Source organism: Triturus cristatus, chromosome 4_2 (genome assembly GCF_964204655.1).
Source record: "Triturus cristatus chromosome 4_2, aTriCri1.1, whole genome shotgun sequence".
Classification (NCBI taxonomy): domain Eukaryota; kingdom Metazoa; phylum Chordata; class Amphibia; order Caudata; family Salamandridae; genus Triturus; species Triturus cristatus.
This window is the reverse complement of record NC_140586.1, coordinates 184,819,577-184,834,924: the sequence shown is the minus strand read 5'-3', so window position 1 is coordinate 184,834,924 and position 15,348 is coordinate 184,819,577. Positions and strand designations below refer to the sequence as shown.

The following is a 15,348-nucleotide window of genomic DNA, read 5'->3' as shown; positions in this document are numbered from 1 at the left end:
GTAGTCTATTACAAACACTTTGCAGAAAAAAAGTTTGTTTTTCAATACATCCATTAAAAAGTTTCTTTTAGATCAAAACAGGACCTCACCAATGAGAAATGGGGGGGAGAACGCTCTTGAAGTGAGGCTGCCACAGGGTAGAACCGCAAGCCCCAGCATTCCCCTCAGCCCCGCCCACTCGCGCAGGACGACGCGCCCGGAGGCGCTACTTCTTCAGAGGCTCCCTCCGCGTCGCGGGATCGCGCGCGGGTCGGCGCCGGGAGAAGCCCGGGACAAGGGCGGGACAGTCTGTGGCCGTCCGGGGCCGGAAGAGGCCGGGCCGGGCTACAACTTTTGTTCTTCGAGCCAATTTCTGAACACCTTCACATCTGCAAGAGGACAGGGGAGATAAGTCACGGGGGCGTTTGTGGGCTACACATTGTTATCAGACAACACCCACTGTTTTGTGCTTGGTATTGGCTAGTCACAAGTAGTTGACTAAGGGTTAAAGCTGTTCGGTTGTTAAAGCGGTTGTTAGACGACATTATAAACTCGTAAGGCCAAAGTTGGACCATGGGTAAAATGAAAAAACCCCATAGTAGAACAGGGGGAGGAGTAAAGGGAACCTTAGATGCATTCATCACACGGGCAGAATCCTTGCTTTCCCACGAAATACTATTGACGGAGCGTAGGTTATCTCTCGATTCCCTCCTGGCCCATAAACGATCTTCACTGGGGACAATTGCTGAGTGTGTCACACCTGGGGGGAGTATCCCTGAAGGTCAGAACATTTTAGCCCATAGTAACACCCAGCACGTGACCACAGCACAAGTCCACACATCAACGGTAGTAGATGGGGAACAAGAGGTAATAACATTGGAGGGGTCTTTAACCCCCCCCTGTCAACACCATACTTCTCCCTCGAGACCAAACGTAACGGTGTCAGGAGTCTCCGAGCCACCAACCCCGGGTATCAGGGAAATCAGAGTTGAAGAACAAACTGGGAATGCCACTGGGGGAGAGGGAGAACCTGACATCCCACTAGGGAGAGAAAGTGAAGTGATCACCCGCTCGAAAAAGATGTTATTGGGGACAGACCCCACCCTAGCTCCTGGCCCTATTGTGAATGTAAGGTCCCCGCCTAACGCACATCGTAAAGGAACCGAAAAAACTAGAAAAGGCAATAAATCGAAAAAAGGAACACTCAGGAATGAGCCCATAGCTACTGAGGACATAAGATCCCGATTTACTTGCACACAATGTGAAACCTGTTCCCCGGTAATTAGAAAGGAATGGTTAATGGAGATAACGAAAGTATTAGAGTCCAACTTAGAAGCCCTTCTCCTTAAACATTTGGCCCCCTTAGTAGAACATGTCAAGAAAATTGAGGGGAAAATAATCAGGTTGTTGGATGCACAAAATAGGGAACACCCGGTGGCCCAAATAATCACGACTCCGGAAGGGTTGGGGAGTGCCTTGCGTCCCGCCAGTGCCGATTCAAATAACAGCAGGCTGGTAGGGAGCAATTTGAGAGCTGCCATTATAGTGAACAAGGATAGAGATACACCCCCCATCATCGCAACCCCTAGATTACAGCAGGAGGGTAAGAACAGAGGGACGGTAACAGCTCACAGTCTTCCAGAGGCACAGGCCCAGAGCACTCCGGGTCTTCAGACATTGGACCTGCCCCCAGCCTCCTGTCCATACACAATAGTCCTGGCGGGAGTCCCAGCCCAAAACCCCGACAGAGAAGAATCGACAAGCTCCCTGATTAATAAAATTAACCACTGGTTACAGAACAACGTGAAGGGAGTTAATCTGAGGAATACTCAAATCCTTATGGCAAGAAGGGTAGCTTGGGTTGGACCATCAGAGAAAAAATTCCCAGGGGACTACTGCGTTATTGTTAACTTCAGAGACCCGCAAATGGTAAAAGAATTACTTGCTTTTAGTTGTGGGTTCTTTGATAGTGGGTCGACAATAAAAATGCTTCCACTTAATTTTTTCTACAGGGACCACTTAACTGAGCAACAACAAACGAATTGGAGAAGAAGGGAAATGCATACTATAAGAAATAATAGCCCGTGGTCTGGCCCAAACCGGTTCACCCCACTATGTGAGGCAGCAGTGATGGACGAACTGGACTGACTGGCCCATGAGGAGCTTTTAGAGCCCCTACCTCCCTCAGCTAATTTAGTGCACAGGGAATTTCTGGATATCACGGGAAATACTCCAGAACTTTCCACCAGGCAAAATGAAATTTCACCAACTCCTGTAGTCAATAGCGTGGTTTCGGGAGGGACTTGCTTTGCAGGGTTCCTTGACCAAATTCAGTCCACCCTAGCCAGGAGGACAATAAATTACGAGGCGGAGGAACTTAGGGTGGTCTCTTGGAATATTGCAGGATTATCTTCCAAGTTAAAAAACAAGGAGTGGTTGGATTTTAGTCAGAAATTCCATATTATCTGTCTACAAGAAACGTGGGAGACGGATAGTAATGCTGCACACTTAGAGGGATATAAAATGTTTTTTGTACCGGCCCGGAAATCTAGTATGGGAAGAGCGAAAGGTGGACTAGTAATATATGTGTCTCTCAAACTACAAGGGACCTGGGAGGTCATGGGCTGGAGTTCGGATCATTTACAGGGCATTAGTTATCGCAGGAAGGGCTTAAGATTTGTCTTAATAAATTTTTATAATGCAGTTCAGCCAACGCAGAGGTTGAATGAGCTCGAGGATAGATTATCAGATCTACACTCCAGGGGAAATAACCCCCCAACCCTGATTTTGGTGGGCGATTTTAATTGCCATCAATGCCCACACTTAAAATGGGAAGGGGCTAAATGGGATTTCTGCCCCTCTACCAAGGACTGGCATCTAGAACATTCACTGGAAGGTAGTAAGCTTGGTAATATCCTGGGCACATATGATCTTATCCCTACGATGGACTTAATCAAGCCCACTAACTCTAATATTATTAACCCAACGTTCAAAGGCAGAGGTAGGGATACCATTATTGATTTTATTTTTGTTTCTAATGGTCTTAAATACAGGATCGTAGATTTTAGTATACAGATTAGCATTTTTAGTGACCATAACCCCTTGGTGCTGTCATTGATGGTTGAGGACTTATCCTCTCAAGCAAAGGCCAGTATGACGAGGGGCAAATTAGATGCAATCGATCAAGGCAGGCGCATACGTTGGTCCAACATAGATGGGGAAGCATTTTATAAACATCTTATTGCAACCCCCGACAGCGGGATCTGGATGTGTTTAGACCAGGATGTCAAAGGCAAAAAACTGATAAATGTCTTTATAAATATGGCAAGGGACATCGACAAGTTACTCAGGGCTAAAGTACCACCTACGTCCAACAGCCAACCAAAATGGTTTGACAAAGCATGCTCCAGTGCCCAAAGAGAATTAAAACGGGCACTTAAAAAAGTACCGAAAGACAGGAGCAGGATAACGGAATGCAGGGCCCAATATAAGCTGGCCATAAAAAGGAGGAAACAAACTATCCAATCTGAGGCTTGGGGGAATTTAAAGGAGGCAGCGGAGTTGAGAGACATGTCTACATTCTGGAAGGTGATAAATGACCCAATTTTTCAGACATCAAATAGCGAGAAGATGGTCTGTAACATCCTTCCAGAAGAATGGGTTTCTCATTTTAGTAAGTTGTATAATCATGTCAGTGCTCCAACCCAATTAGTCACAGATGTGGGGACTCTGCCAAATTCATGGGTGGAGTTTACAGTGGACGAAGTTAAAAATGGAATAAGTGCCCTGACAAGAAACAAGGCCCCGGGGCCAGACGGGATTCCTCCAGATCTATTCTTATCACAGGTTGAGCTGTGGGCACCTATACTAGCGAATTTTTAATACAGCCGTGGAAGAGGGACTGCCAAGGTCCTGGTCAACTGCCCATATTGTCCCCATATTTAAAAAGGGAAACAAGAGTAACCCACAATGTTACCGACCGATTTCTTTAATCGATGTGTCTGCAAAGGTGCTAGGGAAGGTGATTCTAAATCGTCTTATGGACTGGGCGGAGGAAAAGGAAATTATTACAGACACCCAGTACGGTTTTAGAATGGGCCGCTCAACTACTGACCAATGCCTCAATTTATATAATCTGGTCGCAAAATATACTGTGGCTGGCGAAGGTACAGTTTTTTTAGCATTTATGGACTTGACAGCAGCCTTCGACCGGGTTAACCGAGGGAAATTATGGGAGATTCTAGAGTTGCTAGGGGTAGATTTGAGCTTGATATTCATTTTAAAATCATTGCACATGAATACTACAGCCCAGGTTCGGTATAGCAACGAGGGGAATTTAACCGACCACTTTTCTTGCACAGGGGGTGTGAGACAAGGCTGCATCCTGGCGCCTTTTTTATTTACATTATATATAAATGGTTTGGACAATGCTCTGAGAACACTGGGAGTTGATTGCTCGAGAGTAGCAAATAGAAGTATTCCTGTCTTATTGTATGCGGATGACGCAGTACTCCTCTCGCGTACAGGGAAGGGTCTGCAATCTCTTATTGATGGCTTCTGTGAGTTCATGGCAAATTTAGATTTATCCCCTAACCTTACAAAATCCTAGATTATGGAAGTAGGAAAAAGACCAACTAAGAATTTTACTTTTAAAATTGGGGGACACAAATTAGAGAAGGTCGAGGTCTTCAATTATCTAGGGATCACCTTCGATAAACATCTCAATTTTAATGTATTAATCACTGAAAAATGCAAACAGCACGTGAGCATAATGGGCTCAATCATGAATTGTGCCACGAGATTAGGTAGGTGGTCAGTGCTGGAAATACTGAATTTATATAACTCAATTTGTTGTTCCAAAATCATGTATGGGAGTGAGGTTTGGGGATTCAGAAACATGGCCACTATACAATTAGAGGAAAACAAGTTTCTTAGGAGGATCTTGCAGGTTCCTCAAAGCACACCGGCCCATATTATCCATGAGGAGCTAGGGATCCCGTATATCTCTGACAGATTAAGTTTTAAGCCATTACTGTGTTGGATTAAAATCTGGACCAACCCTGAAGCAAGTCTAAGCAGAGAAATATTAATAGACTGTATTAACAGGGATAATGGTCATAAGATACCATGGCTTAAATATGTTCAGGATAAACTGGAGTGGCTGGGTTTTGCAAAATATTTTAAGGAACCAACGGCCCTAACACCGCAGCTAAAGGTCACGTTAAAAGCAGAATACATGAGGCGGATAGCCTGTGCCCGGGAAGATAGCGAAATTCTGAAAGGGTCAGTGAGATCTCATATATTAACTAAATCTGTTGTAGGTCTCGAACCCTACCTGGCACTGATCTATAATAAAAACGATAGGTTTTTAATGACCAGATTTAGACTGGATCTCTTACATCACATTTTAGCAGTTCCCGCGGGGTACACGAAACATATTGGCACAAAGGGCCCCTGTGGCTGCGATCTGGGATCTCCACAGGACAACCTACATTTTGTATTCTTTTGTCCATTATATGAATATCCGCGGGCTCTTTTTTTAAAAACCATCCTAAGAGCGAATAAATTTACCCAGGTTAGAGTCGCTCTTTTATACTTAAAACTGTCTGTGGAACCCTTTACATTGTTCTGTACTGTAAATTTTCTAAGATTAGCTGTGAAACTGAGGAAATCCAGAAGGGAGGCGTAAGTTAGTTTGATTGCCGGATGCTGTAGCTCAGGCATCCGGATTAAAGGCCCCCCGTATGATAGTTTTACATTGTACACAGAACAGGAGATAATTCGTGGAGTTTTCACAATTGTTGACTCGCAATGTTTACAGTACTTGGGATGTTATAAGAAGTTTGTTTTAATTAGGCTACGGCTCATTTTAAATTTGATTGATCTTATGTAAACTACGATCTTGCATTTTAATTATTGTTAAAGGGTTGGTATTCCCTATCTGTACAGCTGTCAGCACACTGCACTTTATAAAAACTATGAATTTGCAATTTAGTATAAATCTTAGGCCCAACTCTGCTATTGAGATGTTGGAATGGCCCATCAGATATGTTTTATTTTAATGTTTTACGATGAATTGCTCATATTATTGTATTTGATATATGTAAATATATTGTTCTTTTCTGGATGTTTTTATATCCGAATAAAGATACTTTTGATGATGATGTCTTAACCAAAGAGACTACCCTCTGGAACAATGGGCGCTTCCCAGACCTGATGGCGCTAAGGGGCTTCCGCGGATGGGATGACCTAGGCATCTCGACACTGGGAGACGTTATGAGTGGCACGACGCTTAAATCATTCCAGGACTTACAAAGAGAATTCTCTATGCCCCAATCACAGTTCTATAGATATCTACAGCTGTGCCATGCACTGTCCCCTAGTCTGGAGGGTCTGACATCCCTCCCGAGTTTAGTCCATTGGAAGCGAGACTTTTTATGGGGGATCTGGAGACCAAAAAGATCTCCAGGATCTATCAGGCCCTAGTTATCCATTGCTCTACAAAGCTCCAGAAGTTGCGGGGAGATTCGGAGTCTGACGCAGGTGCCCTAGATGAGGAAGACTGGAGGGAGGCCCTGGCGGTTCCGAGGGAAGCGGCTATAGCAATGCGCCTGCGCCTCATACAATTTAAATATCTGCATAGGGTTTATTTTACCCGGGCCAGACTGTTCCGAGCGGGTTTGATTGCCGCGCCGGACTGCCTCAGGTGTGGCCAGGAGGAAGGAACATTTATCCATACTATCTGGCACTGCCCTACGTTGGACCGGTTCTGGAGGGGGGTAATTACCGGTCTGTCCGAGGTGCTGGGGTGGGCGATCCCGCGCACGCCACAATTTGCACTACTGCATGTCATGGAGGGCATTGGGGGCAACAAATATAAGCGGCACCTGCTACGGCTGGGCCTTAATCTATCAAAGCGGGACATCGCTAGAGCGTGGAAGGCACCTAGAGCTCCATCGGTGACCGCATGGAAAAATTGCCTAGATTTCTGTATGGGTCTAGAACAGCCCATATTTGTAGCCCGGGGATGTCCACGCAAACACTATTAAATATGGAAAAAATGGGCGGATTACTGGGGGCTGTGGCTGGAGCAACCAGTGGAGGAAGAAGATCATTTATGGGGATGATTTGTGAGACTGGTCAGGCTGGGGGGGCGCCAGGCAGGGGGGGAAGACAGGGGGATCTATCTTATCAAAATATGACGTGGCAGCGGGACTTTCAGGCTGTGGTGGGGAATATATGGACATGGTGCGACGCAGGGGACGGGGTGGGGGAGAGTTGGGGGGGGGGGTTGTTATTGTTCAGGATATAATTCTGTGGCATTGCTGGATGACAGGCCTACAAATAGACTGCTATAGTGATATGCTGCAATGTGAATTCATTGATGACCCTGATACCCAGGGTGCTGTAACATCTGTGCAATCGACAAATAAAACCTGTTTTCCACAACAACAAAAAACCTAAGATTTTCATTGTTTCTGTGGAAAAGACTATTAGCCCCATTGGCAAATGCAGGTTACAGGCTGCCGTATCAGCCCTGCTAACTTCTGTCTGGGATTAGTAAAGTTGGGCCCTGTAAGGTATCAAGCAACTCGTTCCAATAAGGCCAACATGTTGCCCAATTCGAAATGAATGTAACTTGTTGCAGTGTGCCGTTATAACAAAGTTGTCACTTTGTTGCCCAGAGCCTTCTGTGCTCGTTTACAATTGCACACTTTGTCCCCAAGACAGCTTTCTTCCCTTCTTGTGAGATGGTCAAACGACTCCCAGGAAAGTACACAATAGAAGCCTGCATGGAGGAGACGTTACCGCTCCCTGGCAGGAAGCCACACGGGTATTGGCCAAAAACATGAGCTTCAAAGGGGACGCTGCCTATGAAGGGTAAATGGCAAAAACTTGAATAGGGACTGCTCTGTTGTCTGGGTAGACATGCTGGCACTAGGGTTAGAGAGGGGAAGCCAGCTGTCAAATCGTTTTTTCAGGGGTGTATAGCCCCCTTGGTAGACACACCTCTGGGGTAGGCTAGGGAACTCTGCACGCAGAGAGAGGTGTTCTGCCATGTTGGAAGGTGGCAGAATGGAGCATTCTCGGATAGCTAGATGCCATACTTCACAGGAAGTAGCCATCGGGAGGAAGGAAACCTTACTGCTCCTGAGGGTATTTTCTGGGCATGAACAGGGCAGCCCTGGCAAAAAGAACTCCGATCTCATTGGACTGGAGTAGAGGACCAAAGGACTGCTCTGCTGCACCAAGGTCCCAGTGAAGAGTCTGCACCGGCCTGGACTGCACCTGCTACACCGAGTGGCTAGCAAAGGAAAGGGACTGTGCCTGTTGCGCCCTGCTCATGGAGAAGTAGACTCCTGAGCCCAGCCAAAGCAAGAGGCTCCAAGGGTCAGTTGGCTGACCTGTTCGCAGTACAGGGCCGCAATAGCTGAAGAAGCTTGCTGGGGTGAGTTAGTAGCCCAGATCACCGGATCGCTGTCCCCTCCACCATGCAGCACCAGGGACCAAGATCTGATGCTTAAATATTGCCCGAGTCTGCTACATCTGTGAGAGTCGTCGTGGTGGAGCTTGGTCACCCAGAAGGCAAGTTACCACCATAAGAAGGGAACTGGTGAAACTGCTGTACCAGGTGACTATTAGCCCAGGGACGACTGGTAGCCCAGTGGCGACTGGACTTCCGCCAAGCTCATGAAGACATCGAGGGACGTCGACCCCTGTGGCCAGGATCGCCAAGCCTGTGGACCAAGAAGTAGCCAGAGGAAGACCCTGTCAACCACACAGCATCTTTAGCATCCTGTATCCCTTTACGCCAGGACGACTCCATAGAAGCCAATGGCAAGGAGCCTCTGACGCTGGAACTGGACTTGAGGCTGCTTTTCTGGTCAAGGTAACAGTTGCTGTTGACCTTACTGGTCCCCCTGACTGGCTCCTGGCCGGATTTGGTCGCCTAAAGTAATTCTTAAGTAACCACAAGTTTTTCTTGAAAAAGTTTCTAATTGTCGGATTTGTTCAATTTGCTGATGTTTGTTCGTGGGTAAGTAAAAATTGCTGATTTACTGTACCTTGTAAATTCTGTATCTCAAGAATCCTTCAGTGGATCCTTTTCATTTTGGTGACAATTATATAAAAATCAAAACTATTTTAATAAATTGGTGTTGAATTTCTTGTGTCTCGTAGATTTCTTCAATTGTTTTGATGCTTTACACTTGTTCCTTTGTGTTAGCCTGACTACTCAGAGCCACAGCCACCTACGGTTGAGCTAATGGTTTAAAAAACGAAACATACCAGTCCTAAAGAGGTTGGCAAGTGTATTACATGGTTAAGGTAGCTCAACCATGCATTATAATACCCCATTTCCTCACAGGTGACATCTGGTGAGTTAGAGAGGACAAGGGAAGTCCTGGCAATGGGAGATGCTTTAGACACTCCCCATGTCCTATCAGTCCTCCGACCCTGCACTTGATGACCTGAGATGACAAAAGCCCACTTAGTTGAGTCACTCACAGAATGCAACATCCAAACAGGGAGAAGATTTTGGGAGCTGAGGTCTCTATTTTAAGGGAGTATCCAATAAATGAATAAATAAGCAGTGTGAAAACTTGATCCTATTCAGGTGCGAGTTGTATTTCCGAAAGGAGACTGGTTTGAAGAAGGAATGAAATTGGAAGCCATTGACCCACTGAACCTCGGCAACATTAGTCCAGCAACCGTATGTAAGGTAAAGAGGTTGGTACATGTGGGCACTATGTGTCGTTGGGTGGGCTTTGTTTGAGGGTGAGCTTTGTTCACAGGCTGTGTGCATGCACATGTGATGTGGCGGGGTGCTCTGCACACGCATTGCTGTATATAGATGTATCAGTGTGTGAGGTATTGGCTGTATGGGGCTCTGTGTATATCCCATTATACTTGGCTGTGAGCTCCTCTTGTAGGTTTCGTGTTATGTTTGAGGCTCTGATGTATGTGACTGGGGGACTCTGCTACATGTGCCTCTGTGTTTTGGGCCTGCTGTATGTACTTCTGTTTGTGAAAGGCTAATGTACATGACGTCGAGGGTCTGTATTGTAGGTGGCGGTTAGTGTGGAGGAGGCGGTGCAGTTTGTGGCTGAGATTGTGAGGGCTCTGTCCTCTGAATGTTGCTCTGCGGAAGCTGCTTTATCTGTCGGATCTGCCCTTGTGTCTGCACTGTGCCCCATGGGTGAACGTTCTATGTATGCAACTCTTTTTAACGACTGTTACATGCGGCTCACTGTCTGTGCTCTGTCTAGTGTATGCGGTTCTACGTGTTGAACGTCTGTTGCATGTGGCTAAATATGTAGTGAGGTGTGCTGTATTTGACTATGTGTAGATTTTTGTATGTTTCATGGTGTGGCATTGACTATAGGCTGTGTTGAGCTAGGTATGTGTGGCCTTTTCTTTATGGCACTATAGTAGGGTGTCTTACAGCCTTCATGCTCTCCCCTCCCATCAGGTTCTCCTGGATGGGTACCTCATGATTGGCATCGATGGTGCAGATGGTTCTGATTGGTTCTGCTACCATGCTGCGTCCCACTCCATATTCCCCATCGGCTTCTGTGAGAAGAACGACATCAACCTGACACCTCCCAAGGGTGATGCTTCCCTCTTTTCTTTTTCTTTCCTCCGTTAGTAGAGATTCTCCTCCCTTTTCTGTCTTTCCCCTGTATTCTGCCTGTACAGTTTATGCTTTCCACTGTTCCACCTGTCCCTCTTCTATAACTCTCTTCTTGTTCTACCTCCTTTGCCTCTGTTCTACTTTCCTTTCGACTATACCTTCTCACTCTATACTATCCGCTACTGTAGCTTCTCTCCTCTTTTCTACTTCCCCTCCTTCTGTTCTACATCCCCTTCTTCATTTTTCCCTGTATTCAAATGCATTTTCGTCTGTTCTTCCGCCCTGATTCTTCTTCCTTTTACTATTCAACTTCTCTTCATTAGTCAGCTTTCCGCTATTTTACCTCATTTCTCTATCCTATCTTGCCTATCTGTTCTATCTGCCCCACCTTAAGCCCCTTCTATTTTTATCTCCTGCCATTTCATCCTTCTCCATCTGTGTTTTTCTGTCTCTTATCAAGCTCTACTGCATTTTTTTTCTGCCATCATCTCACTTTTCCGAAGAGTCCTCAAGCATTGGCTTCCATCTTCTTTTTTTATTCGTCCCGTCTCCTTTCCTCTGAGGTCATCTCTCCCCTCTTAGTGAATGATAGCTTTTACTTCAGGTTATCCAGAGAAGACTTTCAACTGGGAAACGTACCTCTCGGAGTGCAGCTCCAAGGAAGCTCCTGCACGGCTTTTTAACATGGTAAGTGTGACACAAATCCCACACCCTCTCCAGCCATCAGAGTGATCCACCCAGCGCTGCAGTTCACAGCACATGGCATCTGCTGCTCGCTGCACTGCCCAGATGTATGCAAACTATACCGTTCAAATATTCTACTGCTGTCCTAGCTAACGCATATAGGGTATCCTTTCTACCAAGCCCAGGACACTTCAACAGCACTGTTATTGCACAACACATACACTCCTATCAGTTCCACAGCAACCCATGTCCCTCTGCAGGGTACCACATCTCCTGCACTCTCTGCTTGCACAGTCTGCAGCCCAACCTGTCTCAAATGGTTCAGCACTTGGTGATTATTTGAACCACAGCCCTCTTGTTTCCTTTTCCAAGATGGCAGCTTCAAGCAGGCCATTGCACTGGTCTTGCTTTAGGATCCCAGGTGTCAGTATTTGTCTGTCTTCCATTTGCAAGTGGTCAACTCTAAGAATGTCATACCTCTAGTCATGCTCCCAGCTGTAGAGCGGCAGCTTTGAGTTGCCCATTGTAGTCGCTTTCCATTTATTTTAAAGTCCACACCTCTGACCAATTCGGTGCTCTAGTTTAGCTTTTATTACCGAGATGGCTCCATTCTTGCTTCTCTATTCATTAAGGCCACTGCATGGAATGTTTGTTCAGGTTCCTGGAATGAAGAATCCTAGCACTCATGCGAATTGTGTTCATCTGTGGAATGTAATAAAAAGCAACTTTTTTTAGCCAGATATTTATTGAATGGTTGTATTGCTTCATTATATTGAAATGCTTGTGTCGTTTGGATGATACGAACTAGTTACCTTTGCTGTTACCATTGCTAACCGCATTTATAATTGTATTATTCTATGACTTAAATTAAATAACAGGTTTTCAGGGACTTAATGTTCATTTTACTTTCTCTATGACCAAGGCATGCTTTGACTCTGGAAGATGTGTCTATAAGGTGGTTATATTTGTGTTGTAGTTGTATGATGGATAATTATTAGCCAATACAACTAACGTAATTAATAAAGGTATCAATCAAGCATTTAGCAAAGATTACAAAAAACTAGTCCGTGTTGCCTAGAATCCCAGAGTCTCCATTGGTTGGAATCCCAGATTCTTCATTGGCTCGTACTCTAAAGTCCTCATTAATTGTTATTTCAAAGTCCCCATTGCCTGGTGTTCCCCAGTTTGCTGTGTGCTGTCATTCCTCCTTTCCCACTGGCTGCTGACCCTGTTGGCTGATGACCCAAATACATTATTCCATGTTAGCTGACAATTCTGCTTGTAATATCAGATGTAAAGCACTTGCCTCTGCATAGCCAGCCTAAATGACACTCGATTTTCTCAAATTTATCATGCATAGACCTTTTGATTACTATTTCTAGTGGTTCACGCTCATCAAGCAGTAAGAAAATTCAATTCCTGGGGTTTTGTAAGAACATTTTTTTTCACTATAATGTTTTTGGGTGCCAGTCATTTCCAGCCCACGTTTGGAAAGTCCTCACATAAAACATTACCAGACAAGCAAATTCCCAGGCAGCTTTTTTCTGGAAGACCATGTTGCTCAAGCCTGAGAGACTGGCTTACCCCATTGCCAGACTCTGCCTCTGTCTTTCTGTACGTCTGTTTCGGCCTGCTGCCAGGCTCTGCCTCTGTCCCTGCCCACTGGCCCTGCTTTCCATCTGTTTCTTGGCCTGCTGTCTGGCTCTGATTATGCCTGCTTCCAAGCTCCACACCCAGGCTTGGTCTACTCTCCCATTCTGCACCCCAGCACGTTCCTCTCAGGCTCTACCCCTTGTTCTGGGCCACTTCCAGCTCCACACTAAGTCCTCTGCCTGCAGATTGGACTGATAAAATTCTAATTCATAGTTTTCTTTTTGAAAAAGTTGCTTTTAGGGGTTTAAAAAAAAAAAAGAAAAAACGATTTCTCTTTTTTGCCCTGGGCATCTGCCTTATTTTCCATGAGTGTTTAAAAGCACGTTTTTTTTTTTGTGCTCATTTCGCTTAAAATGTCCAAAATGCTCCTTGTTACCTGAACATCTATCCTCTTGCTGACTCGTTTGACTCAAGAAGCCTCCTCATGCTTATTATTGCATTGAAGAAATATTTTAGGAACAGATCCTCCAGGGCAGTTCTGCTCTATTTTTTTTCATTCGCAGATCTCCCAGTTCTAGACTCCATTTTATTTTTCATGAATGAGGTTGTGTAGACAGGTGTGTGAGGCTAGTTCCTTGAGCTTAGTAATGAAATGTATTATCTTATAGAGACTTCAAGCTGTAGATTACGTATTTTAGAACTGTCCCCAAGCGTCAGACTGGATCTGGAAATATTTCATGAGCAGTACCCCTGCGCTCAGGTAGGTGGCATTGTTTGGCTCCTCATGGCGTTGTCTGTGCCGGAAGTGATGGATGTGCTTGATGCCTATATAGGTGCCACACCAGCACACTGATGTAATTTCTGTTATTTCCACACCAGTCTGTGCAGATGTGGCGAGGGCTATCCCCAGTAATTTTTTGACATACCTTTTTTTTTTACTTTGTCGAATTTTTGTTTTTTTAGAGATTTATCTCCTGGCGTGTCCGGAATGTCCAAAAGCAAGACTGGTTTCAAGCCCTGCAGTGCCGGTCACTGGCAAATGTCTGTGACTGTACTGCACCTCTGGGGTCTTGAGCATGACCATGATGCCAAGACCTGCTTTGAGTGTTGGCCATGCACCCAAAGGCTTTGAGGGAGCTCTCCCTCAAGCTCCTTGCTACTCGACATGCGATGCGGCAAAGGTCTCGATCCTGGTCTAGAGGAAGGTCTCTGGATCGGTCTCAGAGCAATCGATCTTAGTCGTAGTGATCCTCCGATGAGTACCACTAGAAAAAGAAGAGTAAGAAATCGAAGAGGACTTCGACTTCTCCTGGCTTATCAGTCATCCGACAAGACGAGTGAGCGTCCTCACTCGTGTGAGTCAGCGCCGTCTCCGTGCCTCCCCAATTTTCCGGGTGCAGGAGTGACCCAAACCCTCGCAGTTCACCTCATATTTGAGCTTCCTGTCCCTTCTGGATCGCCTTTGGGCCCCGCTGGTTCGGGTGGGGCCTCTACTGGTTCCCACCCAGTATGTCTGTTCGAGGTGCCAGTCAGGCTTCTTGGATCCACTGATGGATCTGGACCAGCACCACTCGTACCAATTTGTCCTTCCCCGAAGCCGGTCCCGATGTCAACGCTCCTGGCAGCGCCGTCCCCATTCTTCTCCACAACTCCAACATGGAGCCGGAGGGGCGTCACCCGACCCCAGCTACGGTGCCATTTGGAGCCATGTCTTCCAGACCAAAGCCTGAGCCCTATTCCTATGGGCTAGAACTTGGGGGCAGATTGACAGGAGCCGTTGGCCCCTGAAGAATACCAGCCCCTAGACCTCAACATGGACTGGTGTGAGGAATTGGCGATGCCAGTGGACTGGACACTTCCCCTTACACTGGCATGATCTCTCCTCCTACAGTGGCTACTGTAGGAGGAAGCCTTTTTTGCTAGGGTGGTGAGAAGGGCGCCTGAGGTCTGAGGTCCCAGACCTTAGCCTGTCCTCAGTGGCAGTCAAGACTAACATCTCGACAGAGGGGTTTCAGCTGGGATTTACTCCCTCAGAACTGCTTGCCCCATTTAGGGAAGCCCTTATAGACGTTCAGCTTGCGGCATGGTCCAAGCACTGTACAGAGGCGCATGTGAACAGGACAATTGCCCACTGCCATCGCTCCGCTCTGGGGACCACAGTTTCATCATGCAACACCCTACCCTACAGAGCTTGATGGTCCAAGCCGCCACTTCCAGGGTAAATCCTAGCACATCCCCTACCACTCCACCTGATAGGGAATCCTAGAGGCAGGACACCTTAGGTTAAAAAGAATTTCCTTTCACCAGCCTGGCACTACGGTCTGTGAACACTACGTCACTTTTGGACCTTTACTTCCGTGCACTTTGGGATTCAGTTGCGCAGTTGCTGACCATGGTCCCAGAGGAGGCCTGGGCCTTACTCTACTAAGGCATGACAGACTGGAGAGATTCAGTGAAGT

At 46.2% G+C, this 15,348-nt stretch overlaps 1 protein-coding gene across 1 annotated transcript in view; it reads left to right on the top strand.

Moving 5' to 3' along the window:
- Positions 1-15,348, top strand: part of L3MBTL2 (L3MBTL histone methyl-lysine binding protein 2) — a 344,052-nt gene that overhangs the window by 245,502 nt on the left and 83,202 nt on the right. The window contains exons 11-13 of the mRNA XM_085601042.1: positions 9,596-9,700; positions 10,451-10,589; positions 11,217-11,299. Coding sequence (XP_085457168.1) covers positions 9,596-9,700; positions 10,451-10,589; positions 11,217-11,299 — 327 coding nt within the window. The remainder of the gene's footprint in view (positions 1-9,595; positions 9,701-10,450; positions 10,590-11,216; positions 11,300-15,348) is intronic.